Source organism: Corvus moneduloides, chromosome 1 (genome assembly GCF_009650955.1).
Source record: "Corvus moneduloides isolate bCorMon1 chromosome 1, bCorMon1.pri, whole genome shotgun sequence".
NCBI lineage: Eukaryota > Metazoa > Chordata > Aves > Passeriformes > Corvidae > Corvus > Corvus moneduloides.
In genome coordinates this window covers 136,715,505-136,734,486 of record NC_045476.1, presented here as the reverse complement: position 1 = coordinate 136,734,486, position 18,982 = coordinate 136,715,505, and the positions used below count along the sequence as shown (strand labels likewise).

The following is an 18,982-nucleotide window of genomic DNA, read 5'->3' as shown; positions in this document are numbered from 1 at the left end:
TCTAATATCACAGGAAGAATATTCTCTAACATTTATTTTCTCATCAGAACATCTTATTCCCGGCTTCCCCGTTCAGATTTTTGCAAACAAAGGAGTTATTTCTACAGTTTTCCTATGTACAGGAAATCCTATTTTCTATATTCCCCCTATTGGAAAGGTTAGGGGTTGATAACAGAAAAAACAGAACATCAGCTGTTACTATAAGGAGAGCTTTCAGGCAGCTGTAGAGCAGTAACCAATGTATGCACTGAGCTTGTCCAGCCTGTAACATCACATTCCTCCAGATGTAACAACTTTTAAGATTAAAACTTAAATATTCTTCAGGAGAGTGATTCAAACTCAGAAAACCAAAGGGGCAAGATGATGGCTCAATTTTTGCTTTACGTAAGTGAGACACAGATCCTCTCTCTGATTCCAGTCTTAGTGAGGCTACAGCTTCTGGCAGAAGAAAGTAAGAAATAATATTGCCAAACCATAGAGAAGGAACAAAAGCATCTCATCATTTCCCATCTGACACTCTAGTTGAAATAGTTCAGCTACTGATGTAGTTACACAAATCTTTTTGAATCTGCAGACTAATCACCGAGGCTGTATAACCCTTCTCATCAGGTCAGGAGACTCAAAGGAGGTTCCATGCTCACTGGTATCTCTGTGTTTGTCTCCTCACATTCTCCAATGAGAAGCAAAGAATATGAGGCGTGGATTCTGCACCCAATGTCTTAAAACATCAATATTTTGAAAACGTTTTTTAATCTCTGAGGATATTCATTGCTTGTCTTCAAAAGGCATATGACCATGATTCAATACGAATCAACGTTTTCCTCTTTGAGCTGATTTCTATTTAAATGGGTTCACTACAGTCCTTTAGCAAAAGTGAAAATTGGATATCAAAGTACAATGATGTGCAGATTGTTTTGCATAGTAATGGATTTTTTATAAAAAGCTCCCCAAGTTATGGATGCATGGTCTCAGAGTATTTCAGTGCACAAGTGATTCAATGGAGTGCCTTGCAATTACATCTTCACCAATTATACCAACTTTTATCTAACTTGCATAAAGTACAAAATAGAGTCTAATGAATACATATTGTGCACAGTTTTCCTGAAAGAGATAATCACATTCTGTACTAATGGTTTACCTTAGACTTGAAAAAAGCCCTCAACTTTGTGAGATAAACTGTAACAGAAGGGGGACTGGCCCTTGTCTGTCAACTTAGAAAATGATTGTAAAGAAAAGGTAGGTTTTTGTTTTGTGGTTTTTTGGGGTTTTTTTTAAGTTACTTGGGAACAGAAAGGATCCAGATTTAAATTCCTATTTTGACTGTGTAGGGTTTGTAACCCTCAACTGCTAATTCCAGTTTTAGACAGTCTTGATGGAATTCTCTTTATGTGTTCTGATGGGTTTTTGGCTTCATGTAACTGACTGTTCAGACACCCAGGTACTTGTGGGTTCTGAGGCAGAATTTCTTTCACACATTTCACACAAAATTCATAAAAAGGTTTTATCACAGAATGGAGGGGTGAGTTTTTCATGAGATAAGGCTTCCATTTCCCTGCTGGCTTTCACAAAATCAACTCACTAGTACACAACTTCTGTACAAACATATACCATGTGATCTGTAAGGAAATAGCAAAGAAAATACCACAGAGAGGCATAAGAACTGAGATTGTTTTTATGTACACCATGGTGAACATACAACCTTATAACTCTCAGGATGACTTTAAAGTGCTGCCAGGTGAGATCATTCATCTAACAAAATGAACACTGCAATGACAGTAATAAAGCTCTTGATTAAACTATAAATTAGTGTTGGATTTTTTTTATTCCCAAAGTTTGCCTAAAACTAAAACTTTTTAAGTCAGAAAAAAGCTAAACTGGAGGTGTAACTGGTTTTACAAAGAGGCCACAGCTTCATTCAATACCTGAGGTTGGACAGCATCTCTGAAGTCTCCAAGTGTAATCCCTCTTCAAATTAGGGACAAACTCAAAGTTTAGCCCAGGTCCGTGAGTCCTGAGCCCAAAGAGTTTTGAGTGTTCCCAAGGATGGAGCCACTATGGTCTTTCTGGTCAACTCACTATACTGATTAGTTGCATCTCTTCCTTATATCAAACAGAAATTTTTCCTTGCTTCAAGTTGTGCAGTACTGCCTACTGCCCAGGCAATAATTCTTGATATACACCATCTATTAATCCTTAATGTGCCTAGCACAAGCACCCCCACAGTCAACAACCTCTAGGTTAATTCTGTTCAGTCAGTTTTTTAGTGATGTTTTGTTTCCAGAACATCTAGAAAGATAATTTTTCTTACTATACCATAAAAAACAATTCTTAAATGATGATGCTTGCTCTGTGAAGAATATTAATTTGTCCTCACAGGACTTCTACCTGAGACTTAATTTACCTTGCTTCAGGCCTCCATATGTACCAAAATTTCAGAAAGGTTCCGTTCTCTTTGGTCTGTCTGCTTGACTAGTAAAGAGGTTCTAATTTTATTCATTTCACTAAAAATGGCTTTTACCTACCTGCTTCAGCTTTTTGCTGCTTCTCAATCTTTTCCAGTCTCCCTAGCAAGGAGTCAATTTTTGTTTTGATTTGAGTTAATTCTTTCTTGATTGTTTGCAACTCGTCTGATTTCACTGTGGAAAGAGAGCAGAATGCAAAACATGAAATAAACTATATTTGTAGTAACATTCCCCACCCAAGCAAAACATGTTCTTTTTTTCTTTTCTGTCTAGCAGAAATTCTACTCCCTCATTTTTGTCAATATTTTTAGAGATTTAGCTTTTAAAATAACATTGTTAGTTAAAAATGCTGAATCCTAGAAAAAGACAGGATTCTAAGCCTTAATGGCAAGAGTTCATGTAAGGTGTGTTGCTCTGTAATAATTTCAGGAAAAACATCTCAAAGGTATTCTTCATAAATCCAAGTAACTTTTACTTAAAAACAGCCTATAGTGAAAGAATGATTCAAATTGGATAAACAGGTCACAGTCTTGCAATGTTACTTTGCTGGACTATTTTGTAATAATACTGACAATAAAATAAACATCCCCTACAGTAGCAGTATGTATTCCTCAGCAGGAGTGAATGGTAATATAAGTGCTAGGGAAGCCAGGGATGCAAGGTTATGTTCCAGCCAAAAACTCATTGCAAGAGATGTCAAGTTTTGTTGCTTCCAAAGCTGTCAGTTCAGTTTCAGTTGGCAATTTCTTGTATTTTTTCTAGCTATGGATAACATACAAAAATATTTCACTTTATGATTACATTCAAGGACATGGAGGCATCACCTATAAATTATTAGCTGAAGTCTCCAAGTCTTTGTTGCACTGCTTTACTCTTCATTTTTGTTCATTATTGCACTGCCATTGTCTAACCTAAGAAGGAGTAACTGCTTTGGAGGTGTTTTGGCTTCAAAAGAAACAGTGCTGAAGCCCTCATTAATTACCTCATTATTTTGGCATTATCAGAACATGTGTTTTATGCTCCGAAGGTGGTCCAATCAAATTCACTTGCCTGTTTTGTGCTAGGATATCATGTGGAAAAGTTCAAGAGAAAAAAATCCCTGTGCTAGCATGGGAGAAGAAAGCCATTTATAAAGGGAGTAGGCAACAGAGCTGTCACTCTTACAATTCTTGTAGGAAGAAACGGATCGTCACTGTGAGGGATTGGCAGTGGAAGAGCACTGAGCTATGTTACTCCTCCACCATTGCTGTAGGAGGATGTTCATTGACTTTGGTGTGTGTATCGAGAGCACGGATACACGGATACACATACACACAGGAGGGCCCTTACTGAGCCAGGGAAAAGGGATGTTCTGCTAGGAAGGACATGTTCCCTTTCTGTCAAAAGGGTCTTCTGTTTGCATCATGCTACATCAGTCCTGTTCATTGATCCTTGGCCACGTCTGTTATCATGGTGTCTCATGGTAATTTGTATTGGGGAACCAATTTGATGGTGAAGTGTGAAGACAAGCTAATGCCTGCTTCAGTGGTAATTAATGAGTATGATTTTGCTGCAAATCAGCCTTATTCCAAATTTGTAGCATATTCACTGAGGCTGAAACCAAAGACTTTTATCTTAGAATATGGGTCATGTATAGCGTAACATGTCAGCTAAAGGGAGTAGGTTGCTATATGTGGTAATGCACTTGTTTAATCATGTGTTCATATTGAGAAATTGCATTATCTCACACTATCATAGGCTGAAACCTCCAATCTCACACTGAATGAACAGAAGGACTTAAAGAAAAAAGCATAAAACTAACCTTCATGCTAGACTCTTATATGCTATACAGTATATGATGGAATTATTTTGTGCATTTATAGAGCAAGGCTTTAACGGGTCACTATCCAATCCCACAGATCTGAAACAAAATGTTAAGATTCTGACGACTGTATATTTAGAAGGTTACTGATCCCCCAGGGGCAGTGGCTGGTCCATGCTGGAGTAGCAAGGTAGCTCAGAATCCAGAGTGAAATGGTGGGAATTGCTCCAACGGGGAATGCTAAGTCTTGGCAGGAACCCACTATGAAGCCAGCTGGCAACACATTTCATGCAGCCAAACTGATGTGTCAGGGATGCTCCCTTGACTAGCAAACTGCAGGCTGGCCAAGTCCAAAAGGTGCAAACTCAGAAGTGACACTGCAAGGACTTAATGGTATTTATTTCCAGTCTACTAAGCAAAACAGAAAACATTTGCATATCTGAGTTTGACAAGGAAACAGGCACATGCATAGGGCTGCTGTTCACCTCAGGTCTGCTGCACAGGGGCTTCCATGTGGTGTCTCTGGAAAAACTAGGTTGGGAAGAAGATGGCACCAGAAGGAACAAGACAACAATGAGGATTCAAAGAACAAACCCCAGAGGAAAAAGACAAGGGCGTGCTGGGCAACAGATGGCTGAACATGAGCCAGTGTGTGCCCCGGTGGCCAAGAAGGCCAATGGCATCCTGGCCTGTATCAGCAATAGTGTGACCAGCATGAGCAGGGCAGTGATTGTCCCTCTGTACTCAGCACTGGTGAGACACCTCGAGTGCTGTGTCCAGTTCTAAGCACCTCAGTTGAAGAAAGACTGAGGTGCTGGAGAGTCTCCAGAGAAGGGCAATGAAGGCAATGAGGCTGGTGATGGGTCTAGAGGGTAATTCATATGAGGAGTGTCTGAGGGAGTTGGGGTTGTTTAGCCTGGAGAAAAGGAGGCTCAGGGGTGACCTTATCACTCTCTACAACAACCTGAAAGGAGGCTGTAGCCAGGTGGGAGGTATCCACTTCCCCCAGATAACTAGTGATAGGGCAAGAGGATGTAGCATCAAGCTGCATCTGGGGAGGTTCAGGTTGGATATGAGAAGTAATTTCTTTATGGAAATGGTTGTTAAACACTGGAATGGACTTCCCAGGGAGGTTGTGGAATCACCATCCCTGGAGAGGTTCAAGAAACCACTGTCTGTGACATTTAGTGCTATGGTCTAGTTGACAAGGTCGTGATCAGTAAAGGCTGGACTGGATGATCTTGTAGGTCTTTTCCAATCTAAATGATTCTGTGATTCTGTGTTCATAGAGTCAATTGCTTCAAGTTAACACTTAAGTGGACTGAAAGAAAAAAGAGAAAAAAATCTCAACCTATCTGCGCAAGTTCCACATTTTCACTCTGTTTTCAACATTGTGATGGTGCAATTACTTGAATTGCTTATTGTTTTACCTTGCAGAGAAATGTACAAGTCATTGAAATTATTCTCCTAGAGAAACTCCACTCTCAATTATAGTGTAGTGGTTATTTCTGTAGTAAGGAGCAACTACCAAAGACAAATTATGAAGGACTGTGATGAAAAATAAGTTGAGCATGAGCCAGATCTTTTCCTTGCCACAGTTTAACTTCATCGAGCAACTAAGCACCACACAGTTGCTCACTTCTCTCTAACACCCAGAAGGATGGGGGAAAGAAAATAAGGAGGGTAAAAGTGAGAAAACTCATAGGTTGAGATAAGAACAGTTTATTAATTGAAATACAATATGATGATGATGATGATGATGATGATGATGATGATGATAATGATAATAATAATGATAATAATAATAATAATGAAAAGGAAAATAACAGAGAAAGAAATAAAGTCCAAGAAGCAGAAGTGGTGCAAATGAAAACACCACCTGACAGATGCCCTTAGCAAGCCCTGGCCACCCTTCCCCATAATTTTTTGTAGAACATGATACCATGGTCTGGAACATCCCTTTGGCCATCTGGGGTCAGCTGCCCCAGGTGTGTCCCGTCCCAGTTCTTTGTGCCCCCCAGCCTGCTCATTGGTGGAGTGGGGTGAAGCAAAGAAGGACCTTGTATAAGCTCAGCAGTAACTAAAACATCCCCGTGTCATCAACACTGCTTCCAGTACAAATTCACAACACAGCCCCATAGTAGCTACTGTGAAGAAAATTGACTCTACCCCAGCCTAACCCAGCACACCACTCTACCTAGCACTTGTGAGGCCACATCTGGAGTACTGTGTCTACCTCTGGGCCCCCAGTATAAAAGGGAATGAAGAAAACAAAGCCAGACTCTTCTCAGTAGACCCCACTGACACACCAAAGACCTTTGTCATAAATTAAAGCATGTGAAATTGCGTCTTAACACAGGAATTTTATTTTTTTTTTTTCCCATGGATGTGGTCAGACACGGTCCTGGGAAATTTTCTTTTCAGGGCACTTGCACCAGAGGAGCTGCAGAGGTCCCTTCCAAACAGCCATTCTGTGAGTCTATGATTCAGTAGAATAGCACTTGAGAAGAACTTCAGGCTTTTAAAGCAGTGTTATGACAAAGATAAAATGTAAAGATTATAAATTCTGTGCTCCAGGTGTCCTGCTTTGAGTGTATAAATTTCCCTTTAAAACAACATGGATTTTTTAAAATTGATCTTAGGCAAGAAATAAAGCCGTTGGTAAACATGACCTGAGCTGCATGTGTCCAAAATATCTGTTCATCTGCTTTTGAACAACAGAACAGGAAAATAAAGTAACTTACTGTTGGGTAATTTTTTCCCAACTAGCAGATAAACAAAGGCCAGCAGGTGACAGAAATGCACATATTGAAAAGGACAGAAATTACTAATGAAATTTCTCAAGCACTGGCACCAAAATGGCTAAATGTCTTGAACAACTCTGATGCAAAAATGTAATTTTCTGATTACATGAAATTGAAAGATATCATCTTTTCAGAGTAAACTGAAATGGATGAAGAGGTCAGGTGATTTTAAGGAATATTACATTAGAAAAAATGGTGACATGCAATTGCACTGAAAAAAAATCCTACACTTAACAGCAGAACTTCTACTCTCAGCACCAAGGCTCATCAGCAGAAAAAGACAGTGACGGAATTATCCTCGGGTTGATAATAGACTATCACTATATGCAGCCACGAGAAGGAAAATGCAGTGCTAGGATGTGTCAGATGATGTACTGCTAAAGATGGAGAAGTATAATGTCTTTGTATGAGGAGCTGGTGAGTACAAGTTGAATCACTGAATTCTAGCAGGTACATGTGGAGAACAGCTGTGAAGATGACCATAAAAATGGAAAGCCTGTAGAGTGACAGAAGTGTTTTGCTTGTTTGCTGAAGATAAAAAAAGGCAAAAAGAAATACTACTTTTATGCTAAGACAGTGTTGGCACAAAAAAAAAGAATGTGAACAAATGAGAAACAAACTAAGCTGGAAATTAGAAGAAACAGACACAGAAAAAAACCAAACTCTAACTATCTTTAAAATGTATCTGAAAGGATTAAAGGATGATGCTACTTGCAAGAGTTAGGAATTTGATTCAGTGACCCTTTCCAGCCCTTTGTGGCCTTCCAGAATACATCTTTCACTGAAGCATCTAACACCAAACGAGACAAGCCACATCCAGTGCATAACAGGAGATATAAAATTAAGGTCAGTCACATTTTAAAAATGAAAGGCCTACCATTGAACTACAGCTATATTTTGAAACTTTTTTTTTCAGTAACTGCAAATTGATTCATCCACAAAGCATGATTCAGATTTCTTTGGAAAGAAACGTCACGCATTTTTATCTAAGCCCTTCATGTTTAATATAAAATATTTTATCATATTTTATTACTTTAGGTATCACTGCAAAATGGATCACCTGATGGAGCCAAATATAAACTCTATGAGTCAACATTAATTCATTTAAAGACATAATTCAATACATATTTTAACGTCCTAAGTGTCTATGCCTTAATTTCAAGCACACAGAGTATAAAAGATTTGATTAATATTTTCCTCCTGATTTCAGCAGTGTAAAATGAAAGTGCATACTCTGAGACCTTCAATTTCTTCATTGTCAGAGAAAGTGAGCTTTTCCCAGTTCTAAATAGCAATTTGAATGTACTGCTTCATACCATTAACATACCATTAATATGAAGAACTACTATGTGTGATTTACCCACCAACATGTTTAATTTTGTGAGTTACTTCTGGTAATTTGGAAATGCTGATTTATGTTTTTCTAGTCTTTGGAGTTAAAAAGAAAACAAAATATTGATAACTGTTCCTGAAAAAATTATGGATTTAGGAAAGAAGTCAAATCTTCCTAATGTATTTTGTGTTTTGGACACAAATTTAAAACACATATTGCCACTTTTCGGTCAAACAGGAGTTTACTGTGCTGGCAGATATTATCTTTGCAGATGTGTTCATCATTGAGCAAGGCATTTTTGGTACTATGTTTTTTGTAACATCTTTGCTCAACAATAAACTTCTGCCTTTGGATTGCTGTTTTTCAGAAGAGAGTCCTTTTGATTCTGGTGATTTCACTTAGGGGATCTCCCACGTTGTGATCCTTAATATGACACGTATGGGTTCATTTTCTGGATCCAGTCTGAGTGTGAAGTGTTACATCTATGAGATTTCTACTTACATCTTAAAAAATGTCTTAGGGGAAGTCATCTCATGAGAGTTTTGCTATATGGGGGTGTCATGGGTTAGCAAGCATAGTCTCGGAAGTGATGTTCTTGCAAAGGGGTGCTTACAGCTTCCTCTGTGACCTGACAGAACCTATCAGCTGGCCAGTTTGAATATGGACAATTCTTTAAGCCACTTAAAGTCGTGACCGCCTCTGTGATACACACTTAAGAACAGACTAACCCCAGGCAGAGTCCCTCTCGTTTCCAGCACTGGGACAGGTGGCTGCGGGCCCCGTGCGGGGGCTGGCAGGCTCGGCCCAGGCCCTGCTTGGGCCAGGCTGGGCTGGGCCACGGCCATCCTGGAGCCGATGGGCCCTGTTCCACCTGCGGAACAACCTCCCCCCCCACAGCCCTGCTCTGTGCAGCCGGAGCAGCCCGGCTCCCCCTCTCCAGTGCGGCCAAGATTCAGCTGAAGCTTCCCTGCTGTCCAGCAAAAGATCGTGTGACCAACAGCGATAAGCGAAATTCCACCTGCAAGGCCTGGGTGAGATTAACCCTTTTAGTGCTGTGAAGAGCTGAAAACCTGAGGGAGAAGAAAGAGGAGATGCTTAAAGTTGAAATTCTGTTGTAAAGCTATGATATATCAGAGTACCTGTTGTAATTTCATGAAGGCATGGGGGGTGGAGCATTCAACTTGTACTTGTGAGCAAAAGCACCTGTGCTGAGATAGGCAGATGCTGAAGCAGCTGTAATTTCATGAGAAGTTTGAACAGGGAGAGGTGGAAGCGATGAGGACTTCTGCTCCAAATGGAAAAGGAGAAGACCTCAGTTCCCAGAGATGCTCCCAGAGATAGTCCTAGAGATGAAGATGAGGAGGACCCTTTGCTCCCAGGGAAGGAGAAGGGCCGCTATTCTTAGAGACGAAATGCTCCCAGAGATGGGTGAAGAGAACTTTTGTTTCTGAATGGCTCAACCTTAAAATTGTACCCCAGTAATTCAAGAGTGGACCCTCGAAAGCAGTTGTGGGAAAAGCTGCAAGTCGGGGGAAGGGACTCACATGCGAGCAGAGAACCAACCCAGGCGGCTGTCTCGTTGTGATAATGTTTTCATAGCATGGGCAAGAGAGACTCCTCTTCCTAAATGGACTGAACAAGGTTATTATGGAAGTGCTAAACAGACTGAACATCTCAAGGGTTGTCTTTTTACATTGTCAGTGGGAGAAGGGAGAAAGGTGGGGGGGAGGAGAAGTGTTCTGAAGGTGTGGTATGATTTTTTTTCTTCTTTTAGGTCTGTTAATAAACTTCTTTATATTCTTTCAAATTTGTTGCCTGCTTTGCGTTTCTCCTAATTCTTATCTCACAGAAGGTAAACAGTAATGAGTACTTTGGACCAAACCACTACAGGGGGTGAAATCTTTCAAGCATAGGCAGTACCATTTTGACACTGTTAATTCTAAACTTGCAATGAAGCTGGTTTATGGTCTTAAATTTCATTAAAACTCAAAATAGTTTCCTTCCCATGAACCATGTTTCTCCTTATTGAAGAAATCCTTTATTTAACTAACAATAAATTACTATTAGAAGCACAGTGCATTAGGTCAAGGGGTCCAGATTAGCAATGTAGAGTGAGGGGCTACAAAATATTAAATTGCATCCTTCCACAATTCAATATAATCAACTTTTCCAAGAAAGTGTCAAAGGAAGCTGCAAAACATACATTATCTACTTTCCAAATTGAAGCTTCTAAGGGAATGGCTCTGCTATTTCTCTGATAAGGTCTTACAATAAGCTGATTACATTCCTGACCAAGTCAACAAAATCATATTTCTACATTTATGATGGTTTGACCAGAATTGACAAAAAGGGAAGTAATTTTACAGGAAAATTAGGCATGAAAATCTGTACACTGTGTGTCTGACTCCTTTTAAAGATGTGCTGCATGCAGAAAGAATACTTTGTGCAATTTATTTCATCACAATAAAAAGTCTCTGCATTTGTGTTCCAATTGTCATTGCAATGAATTGAGGGTAGAAACCTAACAAAGGTCAAAATGTCAGCCCATGTTTTTAGTGATGCATCTTGCAGCTCTTCCTTCAGTTAAAGACCTGGATCCAAGGATGATCTTGTCGCCTGGAGCTCTTAGACTGACACTTTTAGAATTCAGACCACACCTGAATACATAGATCAGGATGTTTTCACTGGGGCATAACACTGCCTGTTTGGATCTGGACACTCCTGATTGCACTTCCATTAAATAATTTACAGGTTCTGCAATATTTGCTGTATTATGCAGGCAGTGTTTTGGAAATCTTATAGCAAATGTCTGGGGATACTTGAACAAAGGTTGAATCCTATAATCTATGCTATGCATTACTTAAGTCCTGACACAGTACTACAAAATATTTTTTGAAATGCAGAAGAAATAAAGCAAATTTTGCATGAGTTCTGAGGAATAAATATCTATATGTTGATGTAATATTCTCTGTCTCATTCACTACAATGGAAATTCAGATTTTTGCATGAGAGCTTTTCTTGTCATCTGTTGGGATACAAGATCCTCAGCTCTCTAGAAGAATTTTATAGTTATTCTTGTTCTGGACAACGAGAAAAATAAATAAAAAACTTATCTGAAAATGATCTCTCTTTTCATGGCAAAGTGAGTCAAAAAAGCCCATCCTTATTAGAGCATACTTTAGGACAATTAGTGATTTGACTGCACCTATACTACAAATATTTATATAGCTAAAACAACGGTAAATGATGAACAAATGAGATCTAACTAAAGCTTTGATTCACTTTGTGAAAACCCAAAGATTCAAGGACTGAAAAGGATTAACAAAATAATTTAAGTTCTAAGTTTTCTGAAATGAAGATCTTGAGCTGTATACTTTCTTTTAAAATAATAGAAGAAAACACAATTTGTTACTTAAAGTATTGAGGAAGAGGTTACTTCAAGGTTTGTATGAAAATGTCTAGACTCATGATCATTCTCCAGAGAACAAAGGAAGTATTGCTACTCTGAGCTGCTACTCTTAGGGTCTGAGTGAGCTTCATAATATGACATCTAAATTTAGATGTCTTCCTGTGTGTTAGGCATCAAAGCTCCTGTTAGTGGTAATGGACATCCCACCCATTCACTCCCTGGAGACTTGTGAGTGATTTAACTGTACAAGATACAGAGCCTCTCATTGTCAGAAAATCATCCTCCCCAAGGAATGTCTTGAGCTCCTTGTTCCTGAGTGTACAACATTATCTTTAGCTGTGTTTACCACATGTCCATTTTTTCAGTCACATGCATTTACATGTTTATTTCATGCTTTCCTTCAATGTCTCTGATATACTCAGGTCATACAATAGGATCAAGAATGGATCCTAGTGGGCTCACTAGAGGTCCACCTTCTTTATTAGATACTAGCATGTGAGATTTGAATATGTTATTCACACAGAGTATTTGACTGGGTCCTGTTGATGCCATAATTAACTCCTCTGGCAGTAAGATGTACTGTTGATGGATTCAATTATTTCACGGTTGTATGTAAGACAGCATGATGTTTTGCTGGCCACTCTAGTACTGCAAAAGACTTATTGAAGTTCCTTCATTCTTTCTAATATCTGATCCCTACCTGATCTTTCTCTTCCTCTTCCAGTGACGCTTCCAAGGACAGTATCACTCCACATAAGGGGCAGGGGAAGACGGGTGGGTGCTGAAAGATGCACGAAGAGGAAGATGAAGTTCCCAGGACATACTATGGAGTGGGGAGCTTGGTGAGCTTGGAGGAGGGAATGCCTATTTTTCATCAGCTTTTCTAAGGCAAACTCACTAAAAAAGGGTTAAATAACCCCAAGTTGCCAATCCTGTTTTGAACTTCCTTTAAAACAGAGAAAGACACTGTGCCTCTTTCTACACTCACAGGAATGTGGTAAAAAAAAGTACACATAACCCAACCTCCCGTGGCCCCCCTAGTCCACCCCCACCAGCTTACATACAACCCTCAAGTCTCCACAGAAATCAATGTGCTTCTGTCTGGCTATAACAGGATTATTATCTTTGTTTTATTACCAGCTATTCACAAGATCTCATGGTGTATGAGCAGTCAGGTTGAGAGGAGATTTTAAACAGGCTTTTTCTGAGGCCAAGGGAGCAGGTAAAATGTTGAAAGAATTTTCTTCAAAAGTGTTATGAGTGTGCTCCTTGACTTGCAGGAAAGGCCTGGAAGCTTCGGTAATCAAGCCAGTTTTTCAAGCTGGATTCTGAGGGTAGGAAATGACTGCAATAGGGCTATATAGTGGAAGCTTTCTGTTTGCAGACATTGCTAGGATCATTGTTTCAATAATATTCAACTGATATGAGCAACTCACATTTGGATCCTGAGGAAGAAGCCCCACTTGAAGTGGATCGTGATGCTCCCTTCATGGAGAAAACCCCTTTGCCTCTACGAGTTGCTGTCACAGCCACACGAGGACGTTTGAGTGGAATCACTGCACGGGGCGGTGGGGGGACACGGCCATGGTAATCAAACAACCTAGAAAAGATTAAGTCAGCTGGACTCCATAAAACCTTCTGTGATTTTATGTCATGGAAGCTCTGTCAACTAAATTTGCATGTTATCTTTGAGAAAATTACCCTTTGAAACCGTAATCATTTTATATCAAGTCAAATTAGATTTCAAGGACCTATGCACATTAAGTGCCTTATTCAGATTTCAGTCACACACCAGTGCACAGACCGGCTCAGGTTTTTTGTGTGTCATTTAAATGAATGATGTATTATGGGACTCCGCTATTTGCCATATGGAAAATCCATAACTTGCTTTCCACAGGTCCACATCATTTCATTGCTGAAAGCCAACAGCAGTACATTTTGTTGTGACACTTCAGCTCCTTTATTACATGCATGGCTTAAATTCTAGTTTTCTATCTGCTATCTTTAAAGATGTAAAAGTAAAGTACAAAAGAGAACTTTCCTGAAGACAACCATCACCATAAAGAAATATCCTGCAGTTTGTGAAATAAAAAGTCTTTGCATATGTTCTCTTTATTGAAGAATGAATCAGTGTAGAAACACTAAAATACCCAACCATGCTTAATAAATTAAAAAAAAAAAAAAGTTCAAACCAAAACCACTGTAGCAGGCAGATATTCAGGCTTTTACCACTACAGTCAATAAAAGAAACTCTACAACAAAAAGGAACTATTGTTCCCAAACAGAATAGCCCAATCCTAAAAATACAGTTATCAATAGCAAATAACTAAAATGTGTAGAGGGAAATAAAGGCAGTAGAAAAGGTAATCAAAGCCACAGTTATATTTAGAACATAAAAGCTATGGGTTCTGGGTATGATAGGTCAGGAGAAGAAAAAAAATGAAGATTTTCAGTTCAGAGTCTGAAGCAGAGGGATAAGCAACATCCTCATAAAATGTTCTCAAATTTACTTGCAACTAGTAATTATGGAAATTTATAACTGCATGTTTAATTTTCACAGTTGTGAGTACTGTCACCCAGCCAGGCAGATACACATTTGAAAACAGACACACAAGAAACAGTAATTCACTCACCACAGCATCTAACAGTATGCTAAACAGGAAGCAGAGTCAAACTTAAATCTTCTAACCCATTTTCTGGCAAGTACATACCTAGTGCTTAAATCAAACCACAGTTCTGTCTGTACTCTAATCCTACAGACAATGTAACCATCTCCTTCCTTTTCCATAGCTGTTTACAAAATGTGTCACAGAGGTCCTGTCACACTCACTGACTGTGAACTCCATGGCCTCAAATATTCCCACAAATGAGCAGTTTCTAGTCATGGTGAGCATAAGTAAAGAATTGTGTTTGAAGATGAAAACGAAACCATTTTTTTTCTACTTTTAACATAAATATTAGTGTTTATTGCCACTCATCATTTATCATATTAGATAAACTGCAGGTTGGTCACAAACTCCTTTTTGATGTTACTGGATAAAAATGTTCCTGAAGAGCTGTAAGCTGTCATGCAAAAGTTCAGTATGTGATTATTACTCCACAGGTGATTTTTTTCTAGCTTCCAATGGTTTGTGTTTACATAACAGAGTGAAATATGAAACTATGCTTCCTTTTCTCAAAATATATAAAAGAGCTGTTATCTAAGTGATTGTGGATCTCTTATCTCTGGATATCTGGGATTCTCTTCTTCTTCTTCCTGTTGTCTATCTATTCCTACTTTTGTTTACGAAATTATGCAAAGCTTTTGGGCTTGATTTTTTTTTTATCAAGCTCTATATATTCCAATAATATGTTTTCTTTTAAAAAACAATGCTTCCATTTATAGTTCTGAAGTTCCGTGCCTGTTTTCCTTGTGCTTGTAATATGAAAAATGATAAAGAGAAGTCCTCAGATCCAAAGCAATCTTTTGCCCCAATAATCACTAATGTGCAGACAACTATGCCTTTTCTTTCAGTCACCCTTCTAAATTTACAGTTCTGATCTTGCCAGTGCCCAACAGAAAATGCCCCAAAAGCTCTTAGAGAAGGATAAAATCAAAAGACCTATTTAGTAAGCATACATTTGGTGGTGGTAATTTTCTCTCTGACGTATTCAAATAGTCTTCTGATAGACAATAGAAATAATGCAATGAATAATACATAAAATCAGAACTGACCTGTTTAACCGAAGGACGGGATTCTATTATAAACAAATATTAGAAATTATGTAGGATGTACAAAAATATAAGCACACATACCGATTGTAGAAATCATCTCTGTAGTAATCATAATCAAAGACATAACCACTGTGGAAAAACACAGAAAAACAAGAATGAACTGGCTTACAGGAAAATACACACTGATTAAAACTGTGGTAATATTGGCTTATTCTCAAATTTCAACCCCTTCTTCAAAGTCCTTCCACTTATTTTATACAACCATACAATGTAAATTATGTTTGTCAATGCTATTGTCAGCTATCACTGTATATTTGGAAATGTGAAGTCTGGGGCATGCAGAACAGTGTAAACAGCTGACAGCACATACAGGAAGGATTTAACACAGCGAGACAGCTCTGTAATTAGAGGATCATTATAGTGTAATTCTCTGAGTGATCAAATGAAGTTAGCATTCCAAAACTGACACCCTCTTCTTTTCTGGTCTAACATAGCACCATCAGTGGAGTAGAAAGACAGTTAAATACATGAAAGAGTGGGAAATCAGTGAGAAGGTGAGCTAAGATAGTTACTTTGATTTAGAGAAACATGAAAAGGGTTGGACTGCTTGCTGGTGCTTGAGTCCACCAAATTATTTTCATCAAAAAGAGACAAAGTTAAAGGTTAAGAAAATAAATGCTAAATAAGTGTTACAGGGATGCATTGCCTCTCAGGTTCAGGAAAGAATATATGGACCAATCTGAGAAAGGACAGATACCATCAAGGGAAACAAACACATGTGAAATTGCACAGGTCCAGGAGAAAACTATTTTTGAGCTGTCAATAGCAAAGTCAGCCTCAGACTGATCTTCCTGGTTTTGCATTCCATTAGCAACTTTCTACTTTTGTGTTGAAGAAATAGCAAAGAAGTCTTATCTATCTCATACACCCCCCAAAAAAACCCCCAAACCAACAAACCAACGAGCCAATAAAGGCTCTGCATGGAAAAGTCACAAGGGTTTATAACTCTGCCTAGTTACAGAGATTAGTTACAAATAGTTACAAAAATCTAATTTGTAACTATTTTACAAATAGTTTTGTAACTATTTTACAAATAGTTACAAAAATCTAAGTTTTTCACTGGCCTGATGAGGACAATTATGAATAGTAAAGGTAAGAAGCATGAAGAAAGTATCACAAAAGGAGAAGCTTTAAATGAGAAAGGAAAAAGGTTGAAATGAGAGAGGTAGAAAGGACAAGCCACAGAAGAAAACTTTCCCTGAAAAAAAGGGAGATTGGAGAATGATAGCGTGATTTAGGTTGGAAAGGACCTTAAAGGCCAGCTACATATTAAAGAAGTTTGTCTTCACAGGGAATGAACTTGTGGATGATTTCTGCTCTTGGACATTGAGCAAAATGGGGTTTTTAGTGTATAACTTGAAGAATGTGTCAAGAATTCTAGCAAAGAAGGTCAGGGCACAATTTCCATCTCTGCCACATCTCTTTCACATGCAAGTGTCCAGTTGAAAGTTGTACTGTCTGCTTGCATAATACTGTAATTAAAGATCATGAGAGTTGCAAACAACTGTGGCCCTTTTTGCAATTTATTTGAGAAAAGTAGTCCTAAGATGTATTTCATGTGAAACACTTACTAAATTAAACAGCCCTGAGAGACTAGAACCCAGCAACAGATAAGCTGTGTGTGACAGAGGATGCAAAATATCACTAAATAATAATAGACTGTGTATAGTGATCATGTTTCTGTATCTTAATGCGAAACTAGCAAATTTTTTCTAAGCTATATGACAGCTCTTATTTTGTCTTTCATGCCAGTCTGCATGGATCTAAGATGTAACAGGTAGCAAAGCTATTATTTTATTTACAACTATTCACAGCTTCCTAGTGGTTTTATTTAGCTGAATGATTAATAGCTTCAGTAAGCCCATACTTAATATTCAATGTGTGTTTTTAAGTAGAAAATAACAGATAATTTGAAGAAAAAATATTAAATTTAAAATCCGTGTCACATGAAACCTTTCACCTGGAGTTGAGATTAATTTAATTTGCATAAAGACCAGAAAAATTCACTTTCTCAAGGTTGAAGACCATGAAGTGGGTGAAGAATATTTCACAGGTACCAGTTAGAGTAAGGCTATACTTTTCTGTAGTAACTCAGCTCTGGCTCACAGGACAGAATAAGGACTTCTGGCCCCTCGCTGGGTATGAAAATTTTAAGTTGAATTATGATGTTTCATCTGTAATATGTGGAAGAGATTGTAGTGTGAAAACACCAGTACATCTCTCCATCCACAGCCATAATTGTTCCTACTTCTGCATGTCAAGGGACAGACATAAGATTTGGTCAGTGCTGCAGTATAACACCAAGCAGAAAATTAGCACAGGTAATCACTGGCACTGAGATCGAGGTGACTGCAAGGATCTTAACCTCTGGAGAGTTATTCCTTAGCAACCCAACAGCCTGTGTAATGGTGGCCACAGGAAATCACTGATACAGTGTTGAATACCAAATACTCAGCAGGTCAGAAGCAGAGAAAGGTTTAAATGAGCCTGTGAACTGGTGGAGTCAGCAGTTTCCTAATGGCACTGTAAACAGGCAGATTACTTCCCCACAAACACATGGCATCTCTACAATATTAACAACAGAACTGCGTGCATGATGCTGACATTAATGTAGTAGATAGTAAAAGACACTGCTTTATGTGTGTCTCACATGAGGCAAAGAAAACTCATCAGTAAAGGGTGCTTCTACTGAGCAAAAGTCATGGTTCCTTTTTCTAACTTAGTATCACAATGACAATCTTGTACAAGCTGTCTTTATTGGTTTCATTTAACACTACATGTATCTTTAAAACTGTGTTTGCCTGAAGAATAACGGATTCCCCCATGACCATATTTTCAGAGCTGTGATCAAAGTTCCTATGCATGTCAGCAGTTGCATGTGCCAATCAGGCAAATACAGTGTTATGCTTCTGCGTATTTTCAATAAACTTACAGATGTTATTATGTCTTTATATACCTGATGTTGAAAACATATTGCTACTGTGCAATCTTTTTGCATTCTGTATGCAATGCCCACAAAAGTTGTTCATAAACTAATGACCACATCCTGTTTTAACTTAGGTAGTTCCAAACACTAGTGATAAAACTGACTTCTGCGGGGTCATTTAGGAGAGTTAATGCAGGACAGAGCAGAAATACCTTGTGTTATTTTCCTGCCAACAAGAATTTTGTCTTGCACGTAAATCAGCCTTAGCTACTATCTCCTCTTCTTTCCACAGGTACAAAGATATATTTAAATCATAAATGTTGACAAACCGGGCATAATGTATCTTAATTTAATTGACAAAGCTATCACCATTTATACTGTCAGTTGCTTGTCTGTTGTCAGGCCTGAATAAAAATATTAAACACAAAAGCAATATTCCTTAAATCAAACTCTTTTTGGGAAGCACATATCA

General features: G+C 38.5%; 1 protein-coding gene across 9 annotated transcripts in view; it reads right to left on the bottom strand.

The window, feature by feature from the left end:
* Window positions 1–18,982, bottom strand: part of RALYL (RALY RNA binding protein like) — a 386,418-nt gene that overhangs the window by 22,330 nt on the left and 345,106 nt on the right. For 7 of the 9 annotated variants that reach the window (XM_032128423.1, XM_032128430.1, XM_032128447.1 and 4 more), the window contains 4 exons: window positions 15,606–15,653; window positions 13,246–13,409; window positions 12,510–12,590; window positions 2,523–2,636 (listed from right to left, as the gene is read on the bottom strand). In XM_032128423.1, the coding sequence (XP_031984314.1) occupies window positions 2,523–2,636; window positions 12,510–12,590; window positions 13,246–13,409; window positions 15,606–15,653 (407 nt within the window). The remainder of the gene's footprint in view (window positions 1–2,522; window positions 2,637–12,509; window positions 12,591–13,245; window positions 13,410–15,605; window positions 15,654–18,982) is intronic. The other 2 variants (XM_032128458.1, XM_032128464.1) reach the window with 1 other exon arrangement.